Source organism: Dermacentor andersoni, chromosome 8 (assembly GCF_023375885.2).
Source record: "Dermacentor andersoni chromosome 8, qqDerAnde1_hic_scaffold, whole genome shotgun sequence".
In the NCBI taxonomy this organism is placed as follows: domain Eukaryota; kingdom Metazoa; phylum Arthropoda; class Arachnida; order Ixodida; family Ixodidae; genus Dermacentor; species Dermacentor andersoni.
In genome coordinates, this window is record NC_092821.1 from 6572649 (window position 1) to 6590820 (window position 18172).

Sequence of the window (18172 nt, forward strand, 5' to 3'; positions counted from 1 at the left end):
GGTCCTGGCAATGGATGAGTCGACTGCTAACAGAACAACTTGTTTATTTTAGCATCGCAAAAGAGCGGCCGGTCGTGTCGACCGAAGTGGAGAGTCGGGAGAGCACGTTACTCGGCGGAAGAAATCGGAGCCTCTCTCGGCGTCCGTGGGCTGCTGCTTTTATACTCTCGGAGTCGAGGGCAAGAAGGAACGACTCGGGATGAGGCGCACGTGATGGCGCCGCGCGGACACGTTGAGACTAGAAGGTGACGCATCCGCGGGGCCGGCGCTGGTTAGACCTCCTCGCTTCACAGTTGGGGAGCTCCTCTCCCCGGCTGCCGCGCTTTGACAAGCGTGGGCACCAACATGCACACACATACACACGCACACATGAAGACACGTGGCATTGAAACAGGCCTGGACGCGCTTGGCGGGGAGGCGTATCGGCGGCGCTGAACGGGCCAAAATGTCCGCCGCTTTGAACGAAGCCCCGGCGTCCGTTGCATCCGCGCCGGCTATACCGCGCGTTGTAGGCGAAACGTAACAGACCGCCCCGCCGGGGGAAGGAGATCCCGATGGTCAGGGGACTGCATCCGCTGTCCGGAGGGATGTTGCTTGATGATGCTCATAACCGAAGTCGGGCGTCCTTCGGCGTTTCTTGAGCGCAGCGCACAGAGAAGGCCTCGTTCTCTCGTTCAGGTTCACACAGGACACTGCAAAGTGACTTCGGGAGAGTTGACATTTTTGTTGTCGTTCCCGGCAAGCGTTAGAACTACGCCGAAACTCAACCGCTCAGTCAGCAAGCACGAAACAACCCTCACCAAGTCCTGCCAGGCTCTTTCCCCTTTTATACTACTGCCTAGTTCCTTACAGTAGTCTAGCAGCACTCAGAACGCGTCCACAAATTGGAAAATTGCACTAGAAAGCACGTCATCACTTTGAAACACTAAACAAAAGCAATATGTTAAAACTCCTGCCTCAGGAAGAAAAACATCAGTAACAAACAACTCTGAGGCTGATTCCTACGTTAGGGGCTTCGACTTAAGCCATCGGCGTTACCGTTGAGACTCCCCTTTTTGTAACGCACCTCAAAGGAATATTGTTGCAAAGCGAGGCTCCAGCGCAGGAGGCGGCCATTTTTGGGAGAGATGGTCTGCAGCCATTGGAGAGGGCAGTGATCCGTCTCAATGATAAACCTCAAGCCGGCTAGGTTACATGACAGTTTCTGAACGGCCCACACGAGACACGCACACTCTTTCTCGGTGGCGCTGTACGCCTGCTCACGACTGGTCAGCTTACGACTAGCATACAGGACGGGGTGTTCCACTTCTCCATTTTCCCGTTGGCACAGTACAACGCCCATGCCTCGCTCACTAGCATCGCACTGAACAACGAACCCTTTTGTGTAGTCTGGCGATCGTAGCACAGGCTGGCTTGTTAGGGCGCTCTTTAGGGCGCTAAAAGCTCTTTCCTTTGTCTTGTCCCATACGACTGTTTGGGGCTCTGTTTTTCTTAGAGCATCCGTCAGGGGAGCCGCGATATCAGAGTACCTGGGGATGTACCTCTGATATTAGCCGGCGACACCTAAGAAAGACCGAATATCGGTCTTCGTGGGCGGTTGCGGGAAGTCTCGCACAGCGGCCACCTTTATTTCAGAGGGGCGGGGACGACCCCGTGCAATCACGTGACCGAGGTAGACAACCTCGGCCTGTGCTAACTGGCACTTGGGAGCCTTGACTGTCAAGCCCGCATTGCGCAGGCGGGTTAGCACTGCCCGCAAGTGGGCCATATGCTCAGGCCAGGATGCGGAGAATATCGCTACGTCGTCTAGATACGGTAAAGCGATTTCTTGCTGTCCCCGCAACACTTTATCCATGAGGCTTGAAAAGCAGTATGGCGCGTTCTTCAAACCAAAACTCAACACTTTAGGACGGAATGTTCCCATTGGTGAAATGAACGCCGCATACCTACTAGCCTCTTCTGTAAGTGGAACCTGCCAATAACCCCTGACAAGATCTAGGGTGGAAATAAACTGAGCGCTACTAACTATCTCAAGGCTCTCCTCGATGTTAGGGATCGGATAAATTTGATTCTTAGTGATGGAATTAAGCCTGCGGTAGTCGACGCAAGGAAGAGGTTCCTTGCCCGGTACCTCAACTAAAATCAAAGGGGAGGTATAATCACTCTCACCCGCCTCAATAACTCCGAGCTGTAGCGAGTGTTTGAGTTGCTGCTCGATGAACGTGAGCCCTTTGTGGACAAACGTGCAGACGCCCAGACCATCCGCCGGGCTTTACGTGAGTGCGATACCGATGAACGGTGGGGGTCGCCGTCCCCGTTTCTTGCAGCAGGATGATGTCGAGTTTCTTGTTTACAGTGGCGATGTGTTGTTGCGGTAGTAATAGCATTAGTAACAGTAATGAGAATATTATTGCGACCGTAATTATAGGGACAGTCCAGTAGCATTTCTGCCTCGGCGTCACCGTGAGGTATCCTGGAAAGTCCAACGCCGATAAAACTGTCGCTTCGCGCCGGATGCTGTACGTGTGTGTGAAAGTTTGCGAGGGGGAGCCGGTGATCGCGACTGAATCTCGCGCGTGCAAAGGCGGAAAGCGGTGAGGGAGTGCGCCGCCTTCCGTCGCGCACAAGGCTTCGGAGGGAGGAGGAGGGACGGGGGTGGTTTACTGCGGGCGGCCTGCGCGCACCCGGCCGGGCCACTGTGTCTTGAAAGCCATATGCGACGGGTAGAGTGCGCGCTGCGCTATGTTTTCGCGGCGTAGTTCACGTTGATGCGAGCGCCTGCACCATGGTAAATTCGCTGGCTGTTCCTGCCGCGTTTCCTCACTGCAGTGTTTCACAATATTTTTTTTTTCCTGTCACGTTTTTTCCACTCGTACGGTATATATACACCGACGCGCGCGAAAGTCAATGCTATAGTTGAAAGTGAAGCGCTGTCCCTGTGTATGTTTTTCTTTCTACGTCCTCGTTCAGTCGCGGTTATACACTCTATCATGGATTCTAACCAACTAGCCCGCCAACGTGTTTGATCCAAGTGTTTTCATGGCAAGTTTCTGCAGTTATCGAGTGAGGTGTGTTCATCATGGGTTGTTTGTGCTTGACACCATACATCTTCATTTAATTAGTGTGCCTATGTTTACAAGCTTATATGGCCAAGAAAACTACTATCATTATTTCGTGTAGCTCGCTGTCTACTAGTTTGCTATCGCAATCGATGCTTCGCCTTTCGGGCGAAACCGCGACATATTTTTGGTGGTGGCCAAAAAAAAAAAAGTTTTCTTCGTTTTATTTCGTTGTCGGCTTCTGTTAGTAGGGCGACAATAAAATTCGCAGCGACGCTCCTCATGCTCAAGTCCACACTAAAAATTCGCTAACAAGAAGTCGAACTCCCAACAGCATCTTCTTAACGCTTTTAAAGTGCGTAGCGGCAACCGTCATTGATTTTACGTTGAATATTTTTGGCAACAGTCTCACCCACCTATATCCTCATGACCTACGACAAACTTTTATCAATGCTTATTCTGCACAGCATTCTGTTCATTTCGTGCAATTTATCTGTACATTGTAACGCCCAACCTACTTACACATAGTGCTCGGAGAATTTTTAAATAAATAAATGAATAATAAATATTATATAAATAAATAAATAAATATTCTCGTAGGTATAGCTAGCTGAAGGTCAGCGAAAATATGGCTAGTATTACCGCTTATTTCTTCTCATCGAAACACTCCAACTAATCAAAGCCTGTTTACGTCATCGTACGTGTTGCCTCCACAATGTCATTTGAAGCATTGCAAGTGATTCTGTGGTCGGTTTATCAGGCAGGGAACAAGAAGTCAAGTAGATTCACCATCTCTTGCAAATATACCCTCGATTTTGCAAGACTAGCGCGGCAAATGTTGGGCCAACTATCATCACAAGCCCAAAAGATTCTCGCTGGTGTCTACTTGGCTTGACTGGGAAAGTGTTCACCTGCCACCGTCCAGAGACGAAACACAGCAAACCGATTACGACGGGCTCCGTCAATGCAGTTATGTAGTTTTTTTTTGTGCGGGAGAGGGGAGGAGCAGGGTGCCTGCCTTCGCACATAACACATACCGCAGTGACATTCGACTTAAGGTAAATATAAACAGCAGCGAAAATCTTAATTCGGAAAAATTGGAAAGCTGTTTCTAGAAAGTGTATTGATATATCTATTTATTATTTTTATTGTATCTTTGTTGAGGTACTAATCGTGTTCGATGGCAGGCATTAGTGTTGCAGAAAGACAAAACATTACAACCTAGGTTAGCTTACACCGAAGCCCAAAGGAGCCGAATATCCGAGTATCCAAGTATGTCCAGCAGTCTAAAAACTATTCACCACAGGAGTGGTTTGCCACGGTAAGGATCACTCGCAACAAAGCCACGCTACTTAAGAGAAGGCAGACAGCACTGCTCTCACCATAGCGTAAGTTTTGAAGCCCTTGCACGTTACTTGTTCTGTCTGCACAGAATGCAGTGAAGAGTACGAAGCGGATCCCTACGTATGACACTAGCGGTGTTTTATTGCAGAAAGGGGCAGATTGCTTTGTGAACTGAAAAAAAGATTATTTTTACACGGGTGAGTGCTCCAGGTGCGATGCGCCACGTAAAGTGAAAGGATGTGTCGATTCTTCTCGCATTTTTACACGACTTTTCAAGGACCGAGGCGTTCGTGCTGTTCACAGCAGTACATCGGCGACGCAGTTGCAGCCACTGACTTACACCATCTACAACACCACCCGCAACACCGGCACATTTAGCGAGAAGCGCTCACCTGCCTCAATTCTACGCGCTGCACAGGGACATGCCACTCAGATCAGTTATCGTGACGCGTGTTCGCAATTCGGCCTCCGGCTACCCACGTGAGCAGGACCGACCGCTGGTGGAGTTGACCTTGCTTTATCGTACGCTCTCCCTCTCCGAGACACGAAACTGTAACGCCCGGCCCGCGCGCATTAGGCACGCGCGTTCTCGCCCGAACGCAAGCCCCGCCCTCCGCCGTGGGGCCGGGCGTATAAAAGCGGGCGCTCGGCCGCTGCCGAACTTGTCCGTAACCGCAAACTTCAACGGCACCCATGAACACGCTTGTGAGTTCTGCGCAATTATTCTCTTCATTGAGACTGTGATGGGCACTTCATGGCCGCGTTTCATTGACGCTCACTTGGTTGCACATACAGCAGAATGGAAGGAAGAGCTAAGCCCAGTCCTCGCACAGGAAAATAGTGGTGTACGACTTTAAGGAAAGGCTGCTGCAACCCTTGTGTTCGATATAATGAAGTGCACTAAATTTCTTTTTTGAAACAGAACAGCGCGGTTTTGACGGGAACAAGCAGGGAGAAACTGAAGTTTATTGCTTGGAACGAAGAATATATATGAGCTCCAACCAACAGTAGAAACGAAAAAAACATATATATATGCGCAGTCAATCATACATGCCGCACTGAACAAGGGACGTAACTTATCATCATATCGCCCCCGCTAAATATGCCAGTTCTTTGGACGTAATCGATTAGGAGGGGCTACTGACGCATGCGTCTTTTGACCAGGCAATGTGCGCTGCTTCGATGATTTCACGTGATAGTTGGTTACTATGTTTACTTGTTTACTATGTTAACTAGAGCGCGAAATCATCGAAGCAGCGCATATTCTGTTTCAAATATGGCTTACCAACTCGCCCAAAAGTTCGTTTTAACGAGCATGAAATTTCATTTCGTTGAAATAAACAGTGGTGCTTTAGAGTTTTGTTGGTCCTGTTCGAAGAAGGAATCAAACATGCACAGTATCAGGGTTGATTGTCTATTGCTTCACGCCGCATATGTCTCTAAAGCAAGAAGCATTAGGAGCGTAACAGAAGTGATAATCAAAATCATCCGCACATGTTTTATTCTATTTGTAGGCAATTTGTGAAATAGTTCCACTATAACGCATTGCAGGAATTTGTGCACGTTCAGCTTGAGTTTCTCAAGCCGAGCTCGAAGAACGTTCGTGTACTTGCAATCCCTCCCTCCTCGTGCCCATTTCATTGGATCCGTCAATGAAGTTCTTTCGACTGTTCTTTTCATAAAGACTTGTTCCTTCGCATTTTAGAGCATGGTAATTTCATGGTTAATTCTTTTCGACGTCGCCGCCATATGGAACGTCACTGAAAAGTGTGGTAATCTTGCGATTGCAGCCTTCTGAGATAATAGGCCGGCTAAAATTTCAAAAATACAAAATCCGTCTGAAACATTATTTTCCATAAATAAAGGGAAAATCAGACATCCACCCGTTCGTAGCAATTGCTACAAAGGAAACCCATACGGGTTCTTCGAAAGAAAAGCCTCATGGCTGAAGAAAAATTCGTCGTGGTCCGTGACTCAAACCCGGGACCACCGCCTTTCCGGGGCAGCCGTTCTATCATCAGAGCTAACCAGGCGGCTAGCAGATGGCAGGGCGAAGTCGAATTAGTCGACAACACAAGCATTATTTTCAATGCGAGCAAGTGAATTTAATCTCTGACGTCCTATTATATTTTTTTTTATTCATGCCGCAAGGTAATGCTCGCCTCTTCAAGTAATTCATGCCACGCTGCAAAACATAACTGCCGCAAGGTTTTGAAAACAGAAAAGAAAACGCAGGGTTCACACATTAAAAAGAACGATTGCAGTGTATGCACCTCTGTTGCAGCAAGTACATTAGGCCGCACAGTTTATAAATAAATCATGAATGGGCAATAACAGATAAAGCCCTTGTAGCTACGCGCCCCGCACAGCTAAGCTCGATTTCGAATTGGAAACAACAGTTCTCCACGACGATTTCGAAACGCTACTTTGTCGTTGGCGGTTATATATATATATATATATATATATATATATATATATATATATATATATATATATATATATATATATATATATTGTAAAGGGGGTTTATTCGGCTTGTGGAGCAGCAGCAACAAACTCAGCACTAGCAGGTAGGGCGCAGCCAGCGAACGAACTGGGTACGTGCCACGCGATGGCAACGGGGCTTTTCAGGCTGCCGATCTTCTTCGTCACAATCACCCCCGGAATTGAAGAGTAGCCATCCTGGCGACCTAGGAAGAGGTGGGCGGATTGTAATACTGCTTCAGCCGGTCAATGTGCACAGTCTCTCGCCCCCGACGACGCAGATCGGAAGATGGCGATACGGGTTCGACCACGTAGTTCACTGATGATTTTTGTGCAACCACGCGGTAGGGCCCGTGGTACTTCGGGAGGAGCTTGAACGAAAGGCCAGGTGCAGGAACAGGCAGGACCCAAAGCCACACGAGTGAGTCGACGGGAAAGGGGTGAGGGGGAGGATTGAGGTCATGGCGTTCTTTTTGGCGGCACTGTTGAGCAGACGTCAAAGAACGGGCCAGTTGTCGGCATTTCTCGGCGTGCTGAGCAATCGCAGAAACAGGTGAGCATTCAGCAGGGTCCGGCCGGTACGGGAGAACGGTTTCAATGGTGCTGGAGGGATGGCGGCCGTAAAGCAGAAAGAATGGTGAGAATCCGGTAGAGGGTTGAGAGGCAATGTTATATCCGTAAGTGACAAACGGAAGTACAAGATGCCGGTTGGAGTGGTCAGATGCAACATATATTGATAGCATGTCAGCAAGAGTTTTGTTGAATCGTTCTGTTAAGCCATTGGTCTGTGGATGATAAGCAGTAGTAGTGCGGTGAATAATTTGGCATTCAGATAGAAGTGACTGCAGGACGTCCGAGAGGAATACGCGGCCCCGATCGCTCAACTGCTCACGAGGGGCGCCATGGCGAAGAACGAAGTTGTTTAGAATGAACTAGGCGATGTCTTTTGCTGACGCGGCAGGCAAGGCGGCGGTTTCAGCATACCGTGTCAAATGACCTACGGCGACAACAATCCATCGGTTGCCAGCGCCAGTAGATGGAAGAGGCCCGTATATATCAATGCCGACACGGTCAAATGGCTGATCTGGGCAGGGAAGTGGTTGTGGAGGTGCGGTGGAGTGATGCGGGACACATTTGCGTCGCTGGCAGGCAATGCAGGAGCGTACGTATTTGTGGACGAAGGTGTACATCCCTCGCCAATTATATTGTAAGCGAAGCCGTGTGTAAGTTTTTGACGCTCCGCCGTGACCGCACTGTGGGTCCGAATGAAAAGCGGAGCAGAACTCTTGTCGTAGGTGGCGAGGCACTACTAAGAGCCATTTGCGGCCGTCATTCTGGTAGTTGCGGCGGTATAAAAGTCTGTCCCGGATTGTGAAATGCTGCGCCTGTCGGCGTAACGCTCGAGGTGCCGAAGTTGCCGGAGGATTGGACAAAAAGTCGGATATCATGACGAACCATGGGTCTTTTCGTCGCTCCGATGCCATGTCAGGATTTCAAGTGGTGAGATGTCATGTCTGTCGGTAGAAGTGCTGCTGTCTGAAGTAACTAGGGAGCGCGAGAGAGCATCAGCGTCAGCGTGTTTCCGGCCAGAGCGATAGACGACTTGGATATCATATTCCTGGATTCGGAGGGCCCACCGAGCGAGGCGGCCCGACAGGTCTTATAGGTTGGACAACCAGCAAAGAGCGTGATGATCCGTCACCACGTCAAAGCGTCGACCATAGAGAAATGGACGAAATTTTTATAGAGCCCATACGATAGCCAGGCACACTTTTTTGTTACTGAGTAATTGGCCTCAGGTTTCGTGAGGGCATGACTGGCATAGGTGACTACGTATTCGGCATTAGTGTTCTTGCGTTGTGCGAGCACGGCACCAAGGCCGACACCACTGGCGTCAGTGTGAAGTTCTGTAGGCTCGCTTGGATCAAAATTGGGCAAGATTGGCGGAGACGTGAGTAGGTGACGAAGAGTCGTAAAGGCATCATCAGAGGCTTCCGACTAAACAGAAAGTTGATTGTCGCCTTGGAGAAGTTGGTTTAGTGGTGCGATCACAGTAGCGAAATTGTGAACGAAACGTCGAAAGTAAGAGCATAGGCCAATGAAGCTGCGTTGTGCTGTCTAGTGGGCTTCGGAAATTCGGAAACGGCGCGAACTTTAGCAGGATCAGGAAGAATGCCTCCTTTGGAGACAACGTGGCCTAATATAGTCAGTTTTCGAGCTGCAAATCGGCACTTTTTTAAGTTAAGCTGGAGACTAGCATTCCGGAGAGAGGACAAAACTTGATGTAAACGCCGAAGATGGGTCGGAAAATCAGGAGAAAAGACGACAACGTCATCGAGGTAGCAGAGGCAAGTATGCCACTTCAGGCCGCGCAGGATGCCCTCAATCATGCGTTCGAAGGTGGCGGGCGCGTCGCACAGACCGAACGGCATTACAGTGAATTCATACAAGCCATCTGGAGTTACAAACACGGTTTTCAAACAGTCAGCGTCAGCCATGGGCACCTTCCAGTAGCCAGGGCGGAGATCTAAGGAAGAAAAAAACTCCGCTCCTTGCAAACCGTCGAGTGCGTCGTGAATATGTGGCAACGGGTATACATCCTTTCGGGTAATTTTGTTAAGCCTTCGATAATCGACGCAATATCATATGGTGCCGTCTTCCTTTTTAACTAGGACGACTGGTGATGCCCAAGGACTACTAGAAGGCTGGATGACACCGCGATTGAGCATATCGTTCACCTGGTCATTGATAACGCGTCTTTCAGTCGCCGATACTCGGTAAGGACGCTGTCGAATTGGTGCATGGCTCCCAGTGTCGATAGTGTGCGAAACAGTCGTTGTGCGGCCGAGTGATGTTGCTTGGCAGTCAAAAGACGAAGAGAAGCCTTGGAGCAAGCGAAGAAGTTCGTCGCGCTGCGTCGTCGTAAGGTCACTGGCAATACATAGCGTAAAAGAACGCGGCAGTAACTGAGGAGGCGATGCCTCGAGACCAGCAATATAAGTGGAGTCGTCCATCGTGTCAAATATTGAAGATGAGGTCAGTGGCTCTGCTCTGCCAAGGCTTTCACGGCGGCGTAAAGTAATTGGTTCAGCCGATGGGTTTGAGACGCAGATGAGAGAGGCGCCAGCTTCGAACTACAGGACGGCGAACGGCAGTGGTAGTGAACGGCGGCGAACTAAGAGTTCAGACGGAGCGAAGAGTACTGTGCCATCATCTGCATAGTCACAAGAGATACTGACAAGAGTGGAAGACCAGGTAATATCGGTCCAAAACTGAAACAGCTCGATTTCAGCGCGGGCGCAGTCAATGATCGCATGATGTGGGGAGAGAAAATCCCTATCTAATATGACGACGTGTGAACATGATTGCAACACGATTAATTCTATGATATAGAGGGCCTCCTGAATTACGACACGAGCAGTGCAGGCGCCGGATGGCTCGACGTGCTGCGCGTTGGCAGTTCGAAGAGACAGTCCAGAAAGCGGCGTCATCACTTTTCCTATCTTGCGGCAAACACGGGCATCTATCGCTGAAAGTGCAGCGCCGGTGTCGACAAGTGCTAGCGTCAATGTTCCTGCTATTGCGACTTCAATAACGTGCTTCGGGGAAGTGTGAGGCCTTATACATTTCGCTGGCACCGCAGTTCTCGCCTCCTGAACTGCGATATTTAGTTTTCCTGGCGCAAAGGGCTCCGCCACCGGTGCATGGGGGAAAGCGAGCGGCGGCGAGCAGAAGGTTAACGGCGAGCGGTGGAGAATGCGGTGTCGACGGCAGAAGGAGATTCAACGGCGTCCGAATAGTTGTGGCGTTCTTGGAAACGTGGCGTATACGGACGCACATTGTTCGGGACGTTCGGTGTAAGCAGGCGACAGTGACGTGCCACGTGTGCAGCAAAGTCACAATAAAAACAAATCGGACGGTTTCCTTCCGTACGCCAATGGTCTTGAGGTCGTGCATAGTGAACCAGTGGACGGACTGGAGGGGATACGGGCGGGCGTAAAGGTGGGCGAAGGGGGCCGTAGGTCTGTGGCGCAGGCCTCATCGCGACTTCGGCGTACGTCATGGGAGCGGCTATCGGAGCCTGCTGAAGAAAAGGCGAAATGTCGTCGGGTACCTGCTTCTTGATGAGAGATTGGATAGCGGGCGCCAACGGAGTACTCGGCTGGCCGTGTGCAAGTGGAATCAAGGAAAGCTGACGAGCCACCTCTTCACGGACGAACTCCTTGATCTGTAGCAGCAGCGAAGTGTTATCCGGGGCAGCAGCCAAGCTCGACATTGAAGTGGCCTGAGGTGTAGATTGGCGAGTGGCTACGCGTTGTTTGCGCAGTTCGTCGAAGCTTTGACACAGACTGACGAGTTCAGAGACTGTCGAGGGATTTTTCGCCAACAGCATCTGGAAGGCGTCGTCTTCAATGCCTTTTAAGATATGGCGGATCTTCTCGGCATCAGCCATTGCGACGTCAACGCGGTTGCAGAGGTCGACAACATCTTCTATATAGCTGGTAAATGTCTCCCCACACTGTTGCGCACGGCCACGCAAACGTTGCTCGGCGCGAAGCTTGCGAACCGCGGGGCGCCCAAAATACCTCTGTCACATTAGTCTTGAAGGCCGTCCACGTCGTCAGATCACGTTCGTGGTTGCGGTGCCACACGCTGGCGACACCGCTCAAATAAAACGACACGTAATTAGGTTTTTGGTGTCGTCCCAGTGGTTGTGGATGCTTACCCGGTCGTAGTCAGCGAGCCAGTCTTCTACGTCATGGTCTTCGGTACCACTGAAGATGTGTGGGTCGCGTTGCCGCAACGGGCCGGGACAGACCACGGTAGTCACCGGGACAGCGGGTTGTGATTGTGGTAGTCCTTCTTCCGGCATTATGAAGACGGGCTGCAGTGTCCGATTACGAAGTTCCAGAATTCTGTTTGTACCCAGCAGCTCCACCAATTGTAAAGGGGGGTTTATTCGGCTCGTAGAGCAGCAGCGACGAACTCAGCACCAGCAGGTAGGTGGTGGTGGTAACAACTTTATTGAGACTCTGCTCAGTTATGATCTGGCAGGCCCGAGTCCTAGAATGACCCCTCACGAGGAGCGACCCTTTCGGCCCAGGCAACGAGGGCTTTTTGTACTTTTTCATCCGGCGTTCTGAGCAGCTCTTCCCACGTCTGTTTTGAGGGAGCTGGCAGGAGCGACCTGGGAGGCGGTAAGCCCTCGCACCTCCAAAGAATGTGATTTTGGGTAGCCAATGTTTGATTTGTGCAGTTCTGACATATTGGGTTCCATTGCCCGTTGGTAATTATGGCTAGCCAATGTGGGCTGGGGAACGATTTAGTTTGGATTCGACGCAGGATCGAGGCTTGCGCTCGCGTGAGGCTTGCGTTTGGAGGCGGGTAGATTCGCCTTTTTTGCTTGTAATAGTTTGTTATTTCGTGGTATGTCGTCGGTGCCTCATTCATGGGATCTGAGTCTGAGGGGCACATCTCCCGGTTGATTAGACCTCGGGCTACCCAGTGCGCCTCCTCATTCCCTTGATTCACCGAATGGGCAGGGACCCATACGAGTTCAACAGTGTTTTTATTATTAAAGTCCCGTAGGACTCGCGCTGCACAGACGCCTATGCTGCCTCTCGAAAAGTTGACTATTGCCCTTTTGGAGTCGCTTATGATAGTTTGCACGGAGGGATTGATGATGGCCAAAGCAATGGCAGTCTCTTCCGCTTCCACGGTGGACGCTGTTTTTATGGTCGTGGCGTTGAGGATACTTCCCTCTCCGGTCACGACGCTCACTACGTAAGTTTGGTTATTTTGCTTTGCTGCATCGACATAAGCGGTGTGCTGGTTGCTTTGGTATCTTTCTTGAAGGGCCTTGGCTCTGGCAGACCACCTCTTGTCGTGTCTCCCAGAGAGCATGTTCTTGGGTAACGGTTTTATAACCAAACGGCGTTTGACCGTACTGAGTAACGTTGTTCTTCCTGCTGAATTGATAACGGGATTCAGCCCGAGTTTACTTAGAATAACCCTGCCAGTTGCGGTGCGGGAGAGTCGTTCACGTTGGGCTGTTTTATGGGCCTCCACGAGTTCGCCTAGGGTATTTATTGTATATACCTAGCTCAAGTAATCGTTCAGTGTTCGCATACCTCGGGAGACCAAGGGCAGCTTTATGAGCTGTGCGAATGACGCTGTTAACCTTTTCCTTGTCAGAAAGGCGTAGGTGGTAGTAAGGGAAGGAATACACGACGCGACTGATCAGGAAAGCCTGCGTCAAATGGCAGATATCAGCCTCCTTCATACCGCGGTGTCGTGTGGCTACTCGTCTGATTAGGCCACATATTTGGCGGGCTGTCGTCCGCAATCGGACAATCGCCTCAGAATTATGGGTGTTATGTTGAATTAGCATGCCCAGGACTCTTATAGTCAGTACGGGCGGAACTGGGCCGTCTTCCATACTGACTCGTATAGGGGAGGTGGCGTCCCTTTCGGTGGCGTGTTTGGTTGATTTATCACGGATGACAAGAAGCTCCGATTTTGTCGGCGAGCACGCTAGACCATTCTGTCGCACAAAATTTTGTACGGTATCCGCAGCCGCTTGTAATGCTTCCGTGATTTCTCCATCGGAACCGCTGTTTGTCCAGATGTTGATATCATCGGCATAGATGGAGTGTTTGATATGCGGGATCCTACCCAGTAATGGAGGCAGGTTTCGCATGGTCACATTGAAAAGGAAGGGGGAGAGGACCACACCCTGAGGTAGGGCGCAGCCAGCGAACGAACTGGGTACGTGCCACGCGATGGCAACGGGGCTTTTCAGCCTGCCGATCTTCTTCGTCACAATGTATATATATATATATATATATATATATATATATATATATATATATATATTACGTAAGGAGCAATTCTCCAGGCTACCTTTCAAATGTTACGAACATGAGGGGTGCTACAAGGTAAACAGCACAAGTATTTAATTTCTACAGCTTCGACCGGTGGACCGATCGTCGTCAGGGATTACAAGAAAACCCTGAGGAATATCGGTCCACCGGTCGAAACTGTTCAAATTTAATACTTGTTCTGTTTACCTTGTAGCACCGCTCAATTCTTTATATATATATATATATATATATATATATATATATATATATATATATATATATATATATATATGTATATATATATATATATATATATATATATATATATTTTTTTTTATGATTGTGTGTGTGTGTGTGTGTGTGTGTGTGTGTGCTGTATTGCACTAGGTTATACAAAGCGAGTTTACCTTTACCAGGAACTTCATGAATGTTGGCTATTGATCATTGACCGTTGTCTAGTGCTTGGGCATTTGAAGGGCAGTTTTTCTATTTATACTCCTTATGAAGAAAAACTGTCATCCACACGTGTGTAGCACGAAGGTGTAAAGGAATTTGCATCAGGACCAAGATGAATTGTTTAACTAGGACGTTTGTTATGAGAATCCGTTGCCGGTTTCCTTTCTAGCTTCGGGCTATAAATGGGTGGATGACGTTTCCTCCTTTCATGGAGCTCCAGCTTGCTGCATTCTGTGGATTTGATTTGACACAATACTTCCTGTTTTATAATATCACACCAGATAGTTTTCTATGCGAGCGCTATATGCGACAGGGCAATGGTGTATTGCAGAAAGTGGCATAACAGGGAATACGGATTTCACTGAATGCGATAATTTTTTCTGCATTTGTGTACAGCTAGTATCATATGTTGCTTTTCGCAGACACTTCTCGCTTTCATCGGCCTCGTTGCCGTCGCCCTTGGCGGCTACGTGGCTGCCCCAGTGGCTGTTGGCTACGGCCACGGCCACGGGGGCTATGGCCTTGGATATGGTCACGGCTACGGTTATGGCGGCTATGGCGGCTACGGATATGGTCATGGTCCCTTCGCCATCACCACCGTCACCAAGACTGCCCACGTCGCTCCTTCCCGCGGTGAGCTGAAGTACTTCTGTGTTGTGTTTTGTGTGAGCGCTGTAAGTTTTATAGAATTGCTGGTTTTTCGTTCTTAGATTTGAAGGTATGCAATTGGTTTGGGTGTACAACTCGGTGGAATAAACGAAGCTTCAACGCGCAGTAAAACTCTTCGCTCTGCTGTTATAAGAATAACGATGTTGTTTTTACAGAGGGGAGTATTAGCTCCCTAGATGGTGTTTCCATACATGGTGTTTGTACGAAAATTTTAAACAACATTGAAAAAGAACCGTTCTCAAATAAATGGACGGTTCCTTCAGAGGCACGCCGACAGTGCTGCTGACAAAGGGGCGACGGGTAAAACGCAGTAACTAGTCGCTAACTAACAAAAAGTAAATAACTAAAGTTTTAACTTGTATTTCCAGTGGGTTCATTCTAATTGGGAAATTTAAGTGAGCCCTCGGAGCAAGTCATATCAACTTCTTTATCTTGCAAACTGCAATTACCTGCGCAAGTTTGGCATGAGAGTTTTCGGTATGAGACTCTGTGAAACCGAAAGTGAGACGTGTCAGCGCTCGCAAGGCCGCGCCTCTCGAGGCGACATTCTGTTTGCGTTACCCTACAGCGGGCAGCCAGCGCGCTGGTTTCCGTGTGCCTTGAGGGTGGTGATATGGTCTTGTCGGTCGGTCATCATGGAATGGTATCTGGATAGTGCAAGAAAACAAGGACACAAGAAGAAATGAAGACAAGCGCTTGTCTTTGGCTTCTTTAGTTCTTGTGTCCTCGCTTTGTTGGGCTATCCAGATGCCTTCCCGTGCTCCTCGCTTTGCTACGGTTTGCGTTTGTACTTTCGGTAATTCTTATCATTTTGCGTGTCTACGTCTGCAGTATAGCTTTCTGCACTTAATAAATTAAAATGTCAGGACGAATTGTTTTTGTTCCACAGTATTTTTCTGCGTGTGTTAAAATATACTTACACTTCTTGTTACCAATTACTAGCTGTGGCTGTCAGCTACGGACACGGCTATGGACACGGATATGGTCTGGGCTACGGGCACGGCCTTGGATACGGCTATGGCGGTCATGGTTACGGTGGTGTTGTGAAGGCTGTCGGCCTCGGCTATGGCCACGGATTTGGCTATGGTCATGGCTACGGCTATCATGGCTGAATTATCAGTTATTGAAAGGTAATTATCTTTTTCGTGCCAATGCATGCGTCGTCCTAATACTGTTTATTTTGTCCGCTTCGTTTACGTACGGTTATGTAGTAAAATTCAAAACAAAAGCCCAATAAGGTTATTGTTCCGATAGTAATAGACAGTAAGGTCCTTGAATAAAGAAAACACTCATTCATGTAATAAACCACAAATATATTTTGACACCGAAATCTACTTCTGATGCCTACCGATTTGCGCAGTAAAACTCTGCTATATAGTCCACTCAAATAACGAGGTTAAGAATCTTCCGTAATGCTACATTATTTGAATTGTTTAAAGAGCCTGCACTGTATCTCATTTCTGCTAGTGCGTAAGTAATATTATTAATCCGAGTGGGCTTCGGAAGAACCACGAAACATGATTGGTTGGGGTGCTACGTGCAACGGTGGCTAAGTGGCTATGTCATTTTGCTGCTGAACACGAGGTGGCTGGTTCAGTTCCCAAGCGCGACCGACATATTCCAGTGCAGACGGAATGGAAGAACGCTCGTGCACTGAACTTCACGTAAATGTGAAAGGACTCATTATGGTGCAGCTTCGTCGAGGGCCCTCTAATAGGGCGTCCCTCATAGACCAATGTGCAGCGTGTGGATGTTAAACGAGATTGTTCATATAAATTTTAGGTTAGAAGTGCATGGTAGATTCAACGCGGGACAGTGTATGAAAATATCCACGAGGAATACAGCTGTGGTTTGCAGTTCCATGCACTGTGGTAAGCTCACTCTTGCACTTCTTTTCATTTATTCCAGGAGAGAGTTTTACTACCGGAAGAACGGGGCCGGCAAAAGTGCCATGAAGATGGTTTGTTCGATGCGTAGGCCCTCCAAATAAACAAGTCTATTTATTTCCAAAATAAATTGCAATGAGCATTTTTTTTACAAATGGCTCTTGCTGTTGGGACTTGTTGCAGCTTTTGTGTTGATAGCTTCTTCTTTATACGTATGAGGAGCTCTAAGTTAGCACATAAGTTTTACACAAGACGTGCATTCGAACAGCCGAGCGCTAAATCTGAAAGCTCATGCAGGCAACTTCTGTCCGAAAAGCGTGAGATCACGAGTGTGATTCATGGCCCTGAATGCGGCAATGCATTGGGTTTGTAACGAACAATTTTCTTGTGCCACGCTTTCGTTAAGAAACGGAAAGTGTTGAAATTAAAACCATGTCTTTGACTGCGGTGTAATAGCGTCAATAATAAACTCTCATTTCCGCTTTGCTATAGCAAGTGCTAATAAATGAAATTTAGTGAAAAGCACGTACCGGCCCAACCACCCACAATAAAGCGTGCGAGCCAACTGAAAATAACAGGAGCGACGCACAGCGTAACGTGCTTGTGCTTCGTGTGAGCACTGGTCTTCCAGAACTGACACCATGCTACACCAACCAGCTCAAGTAAAAATCAAAGTGGTTTCTCAGCGAAAACGCCATATTGTGCCACAAAATTTGTGGGCATGGTCCACCTGACGCTCTAAAGGTTGGGTGAGTCAGTACAGAAGGCCCTCGCACAGAGCGTTTGTTGTGATTATAGAATAAGTGACAACTTCATGAGGTGACTGGTCCTCGAACCACTTGTTTCTTTCATTCCAGACTCCTTAATTTTACCCCGCAGTGAAACAGTCAGTTGCTCTAAGTAGTAACTAATCTTGTAGGTGAGAGATACATGGAAACGTTACTGCAAGAACGGCAACGTTATTCGGCGGTATTACGATAAGCAGGTGAAAGAAATAATGATCCCTCAATGTTGTCCTCATTGGGCGTTCTTCCACAAGTTAAATGTTGGATTCCCAGCCGCGTAGGCCATATCATTACGGAGACTGGATGTATGAACACTGGAGTGTTGTTCTTGCGTCAGGTTCATGGTAATACAGTTCGGGTGCTAAAAATATAGGTGCTGAATACATCGGGGAATAGGTTCAAGCGGGAGGGGGTGTACATAAGAGAGCAACAGAAGATGATAGAGTGGGACGGAGCGGACATGACCTTGTATGGCTGGCACTTTGTAACGCCTTGTCTGGCGCATCGTGTTTTTCTGCTCAGCTCGTATTTTTCTGCTGAAGACTAGTGAAATGTCATTGTAAAGTAATAGTAAACCTTAATTAGTGCTCTAATACTAAACACTAGTGTCTTGGTGAATGCGGTAA

General features: G+C 48.6%; 1 protein-coding gene across 1 annotated transcript; it reads left to right on the top strand.

Annotated features, from left to right (window-relative positions):
* Positions 1-5060: 5060 nt before the first annotated feature.
* LOC126526680 (uncharacterized) lies at positions 5061-16916 on the top strand. The gene is made up of 4 exons (XM_055068240.1): positions 5061-5108; positions 14629-14839; positions 15818-16005; positions 16784-16916. The coding sequence occupies exons 1-3, from the start codon at positions 5097-5099 to the stop codon at positions 15985-15987; spliced, it is 393 nt and encodes a 130-aa protein (XP_054924215.1). The 5' UTR covers positions 5061-5096; the 3' UTR covers positions 15988-16005; positions 16784-16916.
* The last annotated feature ends 1256 nt before the right edge of the window (positions 16917-18172 follow it).

Coding starts and splice junctions, on each gene's coding strand:
- LOC126526680 (XM_055068240.1), top strand. Junction 14,840..15,817: donor CCACGTCGCTCCTTCCCGCG/GTGAGCTGAAGT, acceptor ACCAATTACTAG/CTGTGGCTGTCAGCTACGGA.